Here is a 13,864-nt window from a genome sequence, read left to right as displayed (position 1 = left end):
TGAGCTCATTTTGTGACTGTGGTATTGCAATCGCTGAGGTCAGTCTGTGTTGAAGATGTCAAAGAAGTCCAACAGGTTTTGTGAACAAATGCAATTTTCTGTTTCACCCTGGAGACAAATACCACTTGCTCACACCTCTTACCACAGGAAACCTACCACAACTTGAAAAGTGAAGCAATTTAGATTCCGTTTTTGTAGCTTGGAAAGAGAAGCAATGACCATAACCTAAAAAATAGTGTCATTTACGACGTTTGATATGGTCTCTCCAATGCTAATGGGCAAAATGATATACCGTAATGGAAGCTTTCCATCACAATTTAGATTCCCACATATCCCGACAGTTCGGATTTTCCCAAATTGATGCATCACATAAAGGATGAATTAATCATGTTTCACTTGATAATCAACTGCCAAATAAAAATGATGTGTGTGTCTGTCTATGAGATTTGGCTGATTTATAACTGGTTTAACTAGTTAGACATCTCATATTCCCTGAGTTTAACTCTTTGGTTGTTGTCTAAAATTCCTTTGCTTTCCCATGGAACCACACCTTGACATGAAAACTCGAAATTGTGGGGGTTCTTTTATTGACACAAAGAACTTGCAAATACTAGCCTCACACGCTCTTCTGAAGTCAAAAAATAATAAATGAAATACTCCACCCCACCCCCTTCAATATCATTGCTTCATTTCGCTTCCACCCTTAAATATGCTTTTAAAAGAATGATTTTTTATGAGGTTTCCAGACCTTTTTCAACAAAGATTTACTTTAAATGCCAGAATAATGACATATACGGAACACAAATTAATGACAAAGACCACCGAGGAACTAAATTTACGACAATAAACCCCTTGCTTGAATCTAAAGAGAGACAATCAATGCTAACGATGATTGTCTTATTTAAAATCCATCATCGTGGTTTAAGAAGGCAAAATCATACAAATTCTGTCACTATCCAAATACTAAACTTACTTCATACATTAATTATAATAGTAGCAATAAAATGATTGTTCTGTAGAATACATGTTGATGAAGAGAAAAATAAAGATATTATGAACGTGAAATAATGTAATAATCTGTCTTTATGCCAGAAATATTTGTTAAGAGAAAAGTGGTCACTGACCTTTCATACAGATCATGCAAAGTAAGAGATAGCAAGAAAAAAAACACGGTGATTTGGATTGTGTATCCGGATGACGTTTTTGCGGTTTGATTGAGGACATAAGTAGATAAATGATTGAAAATAAAGTAATAGTTGAGTAGCTGATAGTGTCGTGGTACAGTACACTCACTTGGCTTGTGTGTGTGGGGGGGGGGGGTGCAATGCGGGATCGGTTCCGATTCAGTGATGGTATGGATGTGAGTGTGAATGGTTGTAATGATTTTAGAACTTATTTTTCATGTACATTTAATACCTTTTAAAACGGATTTAAAAATAATAATGCTCACCGCCATGTCCATTGGACGATCGTATATTTTGCAAATGTTGGACTAGACTGCATAATCATATTCACACTCTCCGTCGCCCAATGTAATGCATCTATGCTAGCTTTATTCCTGGAAAAAAATGACACAAATCTACCAAGTGATATTCTACTTTTGATGTGAAAGACGTGGTGTAGGATGGTCTATTTTTGGGGCACAAAATACACTTTGGAGAACTGCGACTGACCGGCGACCGATCCAGGAAATGCTCTTTTGCTCGCGAGCCACAACCGCATCAACAGTGCTGGAAAGTGGAAATATATTTCTTCCTACTTCACGCACAAGTTGACCAGAGAGTGCGGAGAGTGCAACTTTTGTCCAGTGTCTCAACAGCTTCATTCACGAGTGCAGCTCATCTCGTTATGGACACGAGAGCCATACTACCGCCAGACGGCGCCAGGGACGCAGATCCTCCTTCGGGCAGATAGGCTCCTGTCCTGCATCTTGCTGGTGAAAATGTATTGGGATGGCGCATCTGTTTCATCATTCACTGTCCCGTAAATGTTCATAAACGCGTGGCGTGCCTGCCTTTACTGTCTGTCTACCTTCTGCATACGGGGACCGACAAAACTTGCGTAAGTAAACTTTTTGTAAAAAATGTGGGATAACATGCCGGCGTATATAACTTGTTTACAGTTTCTGATCGACCCCTTGCACATTTTTGCTCTGCATTTTGGTATACTTTTTCTTTGTGTCCTCGTTGTTGTCCGATTTGTCTATTGTCCAGCAATAAATTACACACATGTTAACGTCTCGTTTGGGCTATCATGGACGTACCCATTTGTTGAAAATGTTGCCATAAAAGTGAAATATATGAATATGTATTTTGCAGGTCTTACGCGTTTTGCCATCCATTTTGATAACCGCCCATTCTGAACAGGGGGGAGTTGCTGGAGGCTATCCCTACTGATTTCGGGCGGAAGGCAGACTACACTCTTAAAGTGGTCGCCGGTCAGTCGCAGGGCACATATACAGTAAAGGCAAACAGCCATTCACACCCTCATCCACGCCGTCATTGAGTGGGAACCGATCCCACGTTGTCCGCACACAAGTGAGGTATCTGAGACTACAACTCCCATGATGTCTGCCGTGGTTGCCATGGTGGTGCTGACGTCATCCACCCTTGCACAGGCTGCGCCTTTAACGAGTAGAATTGGAAGGAAACCATCGATTCTTCTCGCTGACAACGCAGAGGGGTATCAGCTGGAAGTTGAAAGCCAAACCCGCTGGTGTCTACCATTACCTAGGTAAGAATTGACAGAAACACACTGCAACTATCCCGTCGCGTTACCACGGGAGATTGCTCGCCTTTTGTCGTGTAATACAGCGACAAATTGTCCCAGTGATAATTGCAATTGACCTTGGGTTTGCTGGAAAATGCCGACAATCGTCACAGTCCAGGAACAATGGCCAGCTCCACAACAATGAAACCTATCTTATTAGCTGCTTTCAACTAAAACCCGAGGAAGGCGTGTCACGTCGAAACTCAGGTTATGTCCGTGTGACTCCCTGCCAACTAACTTCTACCTGTTGGGCTGTGTTTGGTCATTGTCCAACAATAGATAACTACAAAGAAAACCCAAGTTGCATTGTCTCGATTGTTGCTTTTGATTTGTCGCGGATTCTTTAAAGGAATCCTTGTTAGCTTTCGTGATTCTATACGTTTTGAGATCCCGAACTTTGTTGTGTTTCCTATCATTCTAACGCCAATTTAACAAGAAACAACGCTTGTTGGCATCAGACAGTGTTCAATATTCGAACACCCTTTTTGAAGCATTTTGACAAATGTCTTGCCTTCGCAGTAGTTAGATAAAAGCCGCGTGTGGAAACTCATGGCCTAATGTCAAACGTTGTCGAGGTTTGTTTCAGGAAATATCTCGATGTCGTTCTGAAAACGGGTCACAAGCGCTAATATTATCGCGGAATTTACTTTTTTCGCGTACGTAGATTATCTCCTATCAGAACTTCACCAGGAGTTTGGGTTGGGGATGTGTGGTGTAATCGCTAATCGCCGGCAGGACATAAGGCCTCATCGTAAAAGTTTTCTATTTGGCACCTAGCCCGCGCTAGCAGGGCGAGACTCAGGTATGGAAGTGGGTGTGGTGTATATATGCAGGAGAAAAGTAGTGGGGGTGTGTTTGCCTTGCAGCTTTGTAAGGAGGGTTAGAACGGTTAGAAAGTGTGTATATGGCATTCCAGTAAGTTATTTGTCCGAGTTGCTATGTTACAGTCATAGAATACAGTACTTAATAATTGCATCCTTTACTTGTAGCCTTCCATCACTTCAGTGAGCAGGCGAGACGGTTCTTCATTTGGTTTGTAGATAGGGATAATCAGACACTGTGCAGTCATTTAGCATCGTGAAAACCAAGTGAAAAATTAACCTAGTACTGTCAACTCCTAGACCAGAATCAAATAAGATGAAGAATAGATGTATTTTTTTAAACATAACCCTTGTTAAGCTTGTCAACAGAACCAATTTATTATTGAAGATTTCATCACTGTGTGGTCTTTCTGGAACTGTGGTTTGGTTTGTCTTGAGGCTCAGGATTTGTATGAGTCTCTTCCTGAAGCACCTTTTTTTCCAAAAAGCTTCAGAACTAATTCCTTCCGCGGTATATATATATATTTGCACATTTGGATTGATTTGTAGCTTTGTGACCTTCAAGTGTTCAGAAAATAATAACAGGTCACAGGTTTTCTACCCAGTTTAATTGTATTTCATGTATCATCTTCACATATTTTCCCCATATAAACTCAGCTCTGCTTTACATAACGTGATCCCACAATGCACATTGATTTACATCCTTGTGGTTGTAAATACGGCAGGCACACTTGAATTTTATGTAATCATGCGGTAATTCTCACATGTCATTATTATACAATAAAATTACACGTGGCAAATAATAGAGTTTATAACTAGCTGTATACAGATGTTATATTGTAATATCACAAAGTATGTCTGTAATAATAACAGTAACATCTATTTAACACATTTAAATCATTCAACTAAAGCAGTGGATCTCAACCCTTTTACAGCAAGTACGGCCTAAAAATGTCACTTCAGAGTTCCCGACATAATGACGACCATCAAAATACAGTAACATAGTGGGTTGAAGTATTCGGAAAAAGTGAGGCAGAGGTTTTATTCCTGAAATATGCCCGTATTTAATAATACTTAGCCATTGCAACATTGTGCAAAGTTCAAACATTAACACTGCTTAAATACAGGAAAATAAAAATGTAGTAAAGCAATGATGACAATTAAATGCGTTGTTGGGGGGAAGTAAGATAAAAATCATACTCCAATAAATGTTTTAAAACAAACACTTAACATTAAAGTAATTTCTGTTTTTTGTTTCCCTCAATACATTAAATTTGTTAGAATATAAGTGATACCAATCTGTAAAGACTGGGAACAGTTTAGTGCTAAATTGCTTGGATATAGTATACAGCTATTTTTCACCCTCCTAGTTATGCAGATTTTTTTGGGCAAGGCTGAAACGTGGACGAGCTGATACAACCAAGGAACAGCATGAGTCGCTCCTCCCTGTTGTAGGTTCGAAGTGCCCACATGTCATCAGTGCAATGGTCCTTTCCTTGTTGATAATAACATGGCCCATTTCTAATACAGTACTACAATGTAGCTTGGTACAAGCTATACCTACAACTTGAAAAAATACATATTCCCTGAGGTTTTAATGCGTTTTGTGTCATTTGGACAACAATGGGCTACAATGTGAACTTATGCATAGCGCACGTCACAAGACTGCGGCAAACCATAAATGTGATGTTATGGTTTGCTACACTTCAGTGTGGCTCGGAGATTTTCATTCTGTTGAGCCACATTGGCGAAGAGGTTTCATCACCTCGTGCCATCCCTGAGATGGCATCCTGGTAGCTTGTAGTAGACCCCAGCCGGAAGCTCGTACATCTCCGTATTTTCCACCGGAAATACCTCACGACCCGCCGCGCGTAGGGTCCATTCACCATTTAATTAATATTTAAGACCCATTATTTAATCAGCTTTTTCTGTATATAAATTGAGCTTGATTGTTTTCTTTCTATGTTTAGGTTGTTTCATAACTTCAAACCGTTCAATATAATTTATATGTCCCTCACTTGGCTCCGCTGTCGGCTGGATTTGCGGCAATAATGAAATTGAAGAGAAGAGTTTGTTAATAACAGTCATGTTTGGAGCAAAACTATCAACCTAAAGTAATTTCAGCATTCAACAGTGTCATTCGTTGGTCATCAAAGAAATGCCTTTAACAATACAATTTTGAATGGCTTCAAGGGTGTGCTCACTAATTTTGATTCGGAATAATTTGGAACGTCCAAACTGTTGCCATCACAAAATCTTTAACTGTGTAGGCCAGGGCTCATGAAGCCTTAAGGATCATTGAAAGTAGCTTTCCAGTGATGGACATGGTGATTTTCTAGGAAAGGTAGGAGGGAAACGGAGATAATGTTGAAAAACTATCCAATGAAAATCAGGCATTGGTTTTTGTGGTACAACAGAAACATTCAATAACAAAACAAATTATATGGACAACAATGATGGTAACCATAGGAAAGATGCAAAATACTTGTGAAACCAAGGTGTATCCTAAAATTTGCATCACAGCTGTCTTCAAACATTCCGCCTGCTCAAAATCATTGTGTTTTAAAGACTTCTGTACGTTTCAAATTGTAGTGGCTCACGTCATTTCAGAATCAGACTCAGAATCCTCTTTATTGGCCATGTTTGTAGAACACACAAGGAATTTGTCTCCTGTAGTATTTTATTTGCGATGCACATTGATTGTCATTTAAAATAAACAAAATTACTTTTGACATTGTGGCTAGTAACTTTTTTTCGGGAGGGTGTAGTCACTCGAGGGCTTGGAGACGTCGCTAAAGATAGAAACAGTATTGAGAAGTTATTTCTCTTGTTTGCCAGTACTGCCCATGGACATCCACATTAAAATAAAATTATAAGATAAGAAAACCTTTATTTGGCTCACAATGGAGAAATTCCCATATTATGCTTTCAAAACAAAAATAAAAGCACCGCCTATCGATATTACATTTTATCATGACTTCATTAAGACTGTGAGGGCCGGTCCAGATGAATAAGCCCTGTGTGACCCGCAGGCCGCATTTTACCAAGGCTGCCATATATGATACCAACATTTTGGGGTACTGCATTGACATAATTCAACTACTGTACTGCAACAAACATGCAAGCTGCAACATGTTTAAAAGCAGCAGCATGGTGGCTGCTGCCGACAATTTTGACTGCGATGTGAATGTACATTGCTTGGGCTAGTTCTGCCTGAAAAGCACAGGTGAATAAATCCCTTGTGTCACAGTGACGCAAATTTATTGAGACTATGTAAAAGCTTCTTCTGAGTTTGAGCTTGTCTTGCCTGTTGTATGGAGTTTGTTTCATGGGTCTTCAGCCAGTTCAGTAGTCCCTTGACTGATTTTTGACTCCGTCTTTTTAAATCTGTTTTTCCAGTGAGCCATCATGAGCGAGGAATCCATGGAGAACTTGATCAAAAAGGCCAAACTGGCCGAGCAAGCAGAGCGGTATGACGACATGGCTGCAGCGATGAAGTCTGCAACTGAGATGAGTGACAAGGAACTGAGCAGTGAGGAGCGCAACCTGCTTTCTGTGGCCTACAAGAATGTAGTTGGGGCCCGTCGTTCTTCTTGGCGTGTCATTACAAGCATTGCAGGGAAGGCCGACGATGACAAAAAAAAGGAATTGGCCAAAGAGTACCAGGAGAAAATTGAGGCAGAGCTCAAGGGAATCTGCCAGGATGTCCTGGTGAGCTTTATTTTGTAAATCATACATTCAATTCCTGTGAGGTTTATGAAAGTAGTTGTGGTTAAATCTGTACTTTTTAAATCAGAAAAAAAAATACAGTTGGGTGATTGGTGTTAAAAATTTTTAGGAATGGTCATCAAGGTTTTACGTCAGGGACCCGACCCCCCACCCCCACTCCCACCAAAAAACCCCCCCCACAAAAAAACGTGGACATTCTATCTTGGAGTGTGCCATTTTTCAGAATTAACCAATCACTTTTAAACTAGTGGTCAATATAGAAGTTTGTGTAGCATGCTCAACAAATGATTTACACCCCAAGAGATTTGTGTGAACATCTTGAGGTCCTTTCAGAATTAATATCCGCATTAGATAAAACTTAGATTTTTGAGGGAAAGTGGGAGGGAAACCGAGATAATGTTGAAACATTATCCAATGAAAATCAGGCGTTGCTTTTTGTGGTAAAACATTCAAAAACAAAACATATTATATGGACAAAAATGATGGTAACCATAGGAAAGATGCAAAATGCCCAAAACTAAGGTGTTTGCTGAAATTTGCATCACAGGTGTCTTCACACTTTCCGCCTGCTTAATTGGTTTGATATTTGGCTAGGTGTGTACCGCGCTACACGTGGACCACAGAAAGCAAAGAAGACGACTTTTTTTGGAGATAAGAAAATTACAAATGGGTAGACGTGTGAGTAAGTTTTGTGTTTTTTAACATTGTTTTTCTGCTCAGGATCTCTTGAAACTTCATCTCATTCCAAAAACCTCTTCGGTGGAGAGCAAAGTCTTCTATTTGAAAATGAAAGGCGACTACCACCGCTACCAGGCCGAAGTGGCAACGGGGGAAGACAAGCAGGGTATGTGAGGATTTATCACATTTAAGCCATCTGTTGATGCGGTTGTGTTTAAATCTTCGTCTTTCTTATTCATTTGCTTGCGGCATATTTCTTCAGCATTAATGTGCAATTCCTATGGTGAAAGTTGGGCTCTGTGGAATGATGGATTAAACTGTTAGGCACACTTGCAACAAAACAGTCCTCACTGTGCTCAGGCTGACAACATGCAAATTGTTTTCCTAGTGTGTGTACAGGGTACCCTCTTTACTGAACATTTTTTTTAAACATCCATCCTTCCATTTTCTAATTTCCTGATCCTCATGAGGGTCGCGGGCGTGCTGGAGCCTATTCCAGCTGTCTTCGGGCGGGCAGTAGGCCTGAACTGGTTGCCAGCCAATCGCAGGGCACACAGAGACGAACAACCATCCGCCCTCACACTCACCCCTAGGGGCAGTTGAGTGTTCAATCTGTCTGCCATGCATGTTTTTTGGAATGTGGGAGGAAACCGGAGTGCCCGGAGAAAACCCACGCGGGCACAGGGAGAACATGCAAACTCCACACAGGGAGGCCGGAATCGAACCCTGCACCTATTCGATTCCTGCACGGAATCAAACCCTGCACTGTGAGACGGACGTGCCCTTTTTAGAAACAATGTTTTTAAATTTTCAGAAACAACAATTATTGATGGAAGCACGTAGGTTGATGCAATGTTTTCTCACTTGAATGGCTCTTCCACAGAAACATTGTTTGGATCCAAAGCAGCTTTTTAGACAGACGTTAACATTGTCAATTTAGTTCATATCAAGTGACCTCAGAGATCAAAGACTAAGCTCTTGGAGTACCACGTATCGCTTACTTAGTGTTATTTCAATGTGATGTGTTGAGGATAAACTCAATGTTGTATTTGGAAGACACACTGTATTTTGGTTCTTTGATGTCTTTGACTGTACAGTCAAACCTCGGTTTTCGTCTATAATCCGTTCCAGAAGGCTTTTCGAAAACCGAAACCACGCTCTTTTTAAAATAAAAATGTTTATTGAACACGTCTGCTCACAATGGAAAGCAACGAGGAAAGCGTCACTTCCTTGTCTACCCGAGGAAGCGTCACTTCCTCGTGTAAGGAAGGCGAGAGGAGTCAAATGGTGCATTCAAGTGCGCTCAGTTTGTTCGTTTGTCATCCGAGGCATAAAAAACTTGAAATTTTTGGTCAAAAACTGAATTTGGTCGAGAACCGAGATGTTCGATAACCGAGGTTTGACTGTATAATTTTTATTTCACTTCAGAAATCATCAAAGCTGCGGAACAAGCCTATGATGAGGCTTCTCAAACAAGCAGGAACCATCTGGTGCCCACACACCCAATTCGTCTTGGTCTTGCACTCAATTTCTCTGTATTTTACTATGAGATCCTCAACTCGCCTGAAAAGGCCTGCCAACTGGCTAAATCGGTAAGACCTCATGACATATATTCTGTCATTATCAATAATTGTATTTTGATTCGAACACTCCCAGGCAGGTGACTGTTGTTTAAAAAAATAAAAAACGGCATGTCGTGTACAATTCATCAAGGATATTGGCAAAGAATGGGAATCTGGAGGGCAGAGAGAAGCATTTTTAAACGGTACACGTCAGCTACGGTAGTTAACACGCTGCAAAAGTGCGTCTCATGCCTTGATCACCTTAGGGGCCGTTATGGCTGCTGCTCATTATGGCATGCGTGTGTAAATGCGTGTTTGCACGCGTGCGGTAACGAGTCGATCGTGGAAGGTTGGTTAATCGAAAAGTAGATCTTCGGTCAAAACAGGTTGGATACCCCTGCTCTACAGGATGCACTGAGGGGAAAAAAAACATTTTATCATGAAGGTTCATTGTGTATTTGTAGCCAAATTTCTTATTTTGATAATAGGCTAATATACATACAATGGTACATCTACTTACGAACGTCTCTTCATAAGAAATTTTCAAGTTACGAAACTTACAAAAGATACAAAAGAAATTTCAAGATATGAAATGTAAAAATACAGTATGGACTGCTACTTGCAGCTCAGAGTTTCCTGAACGCAACATACTTGTAGCTGCTGTGCCAATGGCTATTACTGAGCGTCATCCTGGCATACCATTGGCTAAGAGGGACTTCTACTATGTGTGTAGATAGATAGATGTGTGTCTATGCGGCGTCCTCGTCATTCGCCCCTCGTGTCACGAGGTGTTCCGTTTTAGGTAAATGTGAATCACCCAGAAAAAGCGTTCACCAGTCGGGCGATCGCTCACTATGCTGATGTTTGCCTTGAACATTTTTGAAGGATTATTAAAAGCCGACAAAAGCAAATGCCCTTGGATCAGTTCTTTACCAAACGCCAACCAAAAACCACTTCTGAGAGAGAACATACTAAAGAGGGCAATAAACGACGAGGACGCTGTTAAATGACCATCATTTTTATTCTTTACTGTATTCTTTGTTTTTTTTTACATTATGCACAACTCTCATTTATTGTGCAATAATTTAATTGGAACATGTATTTCTTACATATTTTTATGCATTTTTATTCTTTTGGAAACATGACGAAATTTTAGGAGGGGTTGGAACGAATTCGGGCATTTACATGGAAAACGCGTCTAGACTTACAAAATTTTCTAGTTAAGAAATTTCTTCCAGAACCAATCCATTTCGTAGGTAGAGATACCACAGTACACACAGCATGTGTTGCCTTCATTATAAGGCTTTTAATTTGTCGCGGCTCCAGACTTATTTTTTTGGGGGGTGAGGGGGCGTTGGTCCAATATGGCTCTTTAAAATCCATAACCCTAAAAGCTGTTATTTTATCTTTCAGGCTTTTGATGATGCCATTGCCGAGCTAGACCAGCTGCAAGAAGATGCTTATAAGGACAGCACGCTTATCATGCAGCTACTGAGAGACAACTTGACAGTAAGTTTCTCTTATTTACAATGCTGAACCATAGATCCATTTATTATCCATACATTTATTTCTTAAACACGCGCATAGATGTGTTTCATCAACATTCTAACAGAGTGGGCCATAAATTTCCATACACTTGCTGTGGGTGTCTGCCAATGACACCCACCTGTACACTACTAAGGGCAGGCTCCACACAAATTATTTTTGCTTGGAGAACAGTCTCCCCTAACTCAATTTTACGGGCACAAGCAGAAGATTTAAGGGTGCTCACTGTGAATTGACATTAAAAGTAAATATTCACATTCCTCTTACTTAGTCTCTGTATTACTGCTAATGCGCAGCAGCTCATCCCCAAACGCAATATCCTGCCTTCTTTTGCCATGACAGTTGCCTGAAAACCATTTGGGCCCATCAGGATTTGTCTCCTGTGAAATTTACCGGGGAGAACCTAAGCATTGGTAGTCCTATTAGCCATTGTTCACTATTAACGAGAGTTATGTGAAACCTTTAGATTTGCATGAGAACCCCAACAACCTTTCACAAATTAGCCAGTCACAGAAGGACTACGTTCCCCACCCCCCCCCTCTGTGTGTCATCCGGCAACTTTGACAATGTTTTGAGCGATCACGACCCCACCATCGAAGCCAAAGCACCACCAGGTGATGATCAGCTGACTTCTTCACCTTTAGTGTCCAAGACATAGTGGCGATAGTTCGATGACACGAGCACAAAGCCGATCATCGAACTGCGGTCTAGGGTTTCCTGGTGCCAAGTGCAGTTATGGAAATCATCATCAGTCCCCCACCCGAAGGCTACGTGAGGCTACTCTCTCATCCAGGGGCGTAAATCCCAATGTGTAGGCACTAAAAATTGGGGCAATAAGTATTCCTGCATCTAATCGGATGCATGCCAGCTCAGGCCCATACCTCTGAGAGGTGGCATTCCACGGCCCGAAAGCCAGCTTCTGTAGCTGAGGATGGGATTGCCCAGGTCCCTGCCTACTGCTGCCCTCCATCTTACATTGCACTCGAACCACTGGGTCCCTCATATAGGTGATGAGCCCATTTATAGGGGAAGCTTAAAATAGATAAATATGAAATGATTTGAAATGAATGTTGTTTCTCTACCTTCTCATCAATTCTCTGCATTTCTTTCCTCAGTTGTGGACATCTGAGAACGAGGGTGAAGATGTATAGAAACCCAGAGATCAAGCAAAACTCTGTTTGTCCTCTGTGTCCACCTGCCATCATCCTGATTCTTATTCATCAGTACATTGAGACCACCATAACATTATTGTTGGCCTGCTCTCTCCAAACTGACTTTAATTCAGCTCTGTTAAAACTCATATCACTCCTATGGGCTTAGGTTTACATGTTTCCTTTTGTCGAAATTTTGAGGATGAGGGCATGGGCTACAGTTGGAATTTAATGGGTGCTTGTATTGTTGGCTGCTAATCGGGCGACTTTTTTTCCCTTAGGGATGTAGATTTCATACTACTACGGTGGCGGGTCCCATAGCAAGTTCTCAACTCTTAAAAATAAGAAACAGTTATAGTGTGTGTGTGTGTGTGTGTGTGTCATTTTATGTTTGTGGTTTTGATCCACTTACATTATATTAAAGGTGAATAGCACAAATATCCCCTCACAAGATAGGGGACGTCGGCTGCTCAATAGACAGGAATGAAAGCAGATTACAAAACTCACAGGTTACATTCCACCACTGTCAAATGCTTGAACTTTCCACTGTTTGAATTTCTTTGCGTGTGTGGGGGGCGGTAGGGCGGGGGTGATGAAGAAGGCTTTGTTTTGGTGATTTCCCTTTTTATATTTCAATGTAGAAGTTACAAATTTTGGATTCCACGCCTTTTTACTGGTTTTCTTTTGGCACAGAAAATGATGCTTGTTACTTTTTTCTACTTTGCATTTACTACTCTCCCTTTTGTCAATCCTGTCAGTAAGACAATTTGCAGAAATGTGAGAGGTTTTGTCAGGTTAGCTGGCTTTGTACGCTTGATTTGGAATCACTCAAGCGATCCATTTTTTTTTTTTTTTTTTTTTTTTTTTTGGAGGGGTGATGTGGAAGTAAAATAAAGAATGAACATAATTAAAAATTTTAATTTGTCAGGTTCAGAAGTTTGACCGGAGCACTGTCTTTATTTAACAGTACTCTGTCCACAGGAATAATTAATTGTATACAAATCAAGAGAGGATTTTCAATGTTTAGTTTTCATGATGTAATTCAGTGATGTTTGTAGACTTTATCTCACTAATATCAGTATCTTCATGTAAAATGTTGAACATTTGCTTTGCTGATCAAAGGTGGTTATCCAAAAATGCAGACCGAACAAAATCTACAGCGGACGTTTACAGCAACCACACCTGAACAAACCATGTGCCAAGGTTACAAAGAGAAGAATATACATAAAAACTTATGTGAGCATCTTTTTCTCTTTTAATATAACTGTATTTGTGGAAAAACATTGTAGCTCCTGAGTAGACCTAATTTCTAAAGTCCCTGTAAAGTACAAATAAATATCTTGTAAATTTGATGCACAATGAAAGTTTTAACTACCCTGCCAAGTTTGAATGCTTTAAAAAAAAAAAAAAAAAGCTCTGTCTACAAAATGAGGCTCAAAATAATTTATGGTCCAGTTCTGCCACAGCACTTGGTGGCAGGGCACGTCACGCGCAGTCGAAGTGTACAATAATTGCGATCTGTCCCATTTCTGTTAAGTTTTTTTGTATTGTAATCATAAGCTACATATTGACACTATATGCCACATATGTGCTGTGGGTGAGTGGCTGC

General features: G+C 40.5%; 1 protein-coding gene across 1 annotated transcript; it reads left to right on the top strand.

The window, feature by feature from the left end:
* The first annotated feature begins 2,600 nt into the window (after positions 1-2,600).
* Positions 2,601-13,607, top strand: LOC109507077 (14-3-3 protein beta/alpha-A). The gene is made up of 6 exons (XM_019856231.1): positions 2,601-2,733; positions 6,990-7,301; positions 8,040-8,163; positions 9,426-9,589; positions 10,973-11,068; positions 12,220-13,607. Exons 2-6 carry the CDS (start codon positions 6,999-7,001, stop codon positions 12,253-12,255), a joined length of 723 nt encoding a protein of 240 aa, XP_019711790.1. The 5' UTR covers positions 2,601-2,733; positions 6,990-6,998; the 3' UTR covers positions 12,256-13,607.
* The last annotated feature ends 257 nt before the right edge of the window (positions 13,608-13,864 follow it).

Source organism: Hippocampus comes, unplaced genomic scaffold (genome assembly GCF_001891065.2).
Source record: "Hippocampus comes isolate QL1 unplaced genomic scaffold, H_comes_QL1_v1.1 scaffold327, whole genome shotgun sequence".
Taxonomy (NCBI): Eukaryota; Metazoa; Chordata; class Actinopteri; order Syngnathiformes; family Syngnathidae; genus Hippocampus; species Hippocampus comes.
This window is presented reverse-complemented; position numbering and strand designations above follow the sequence as displayed.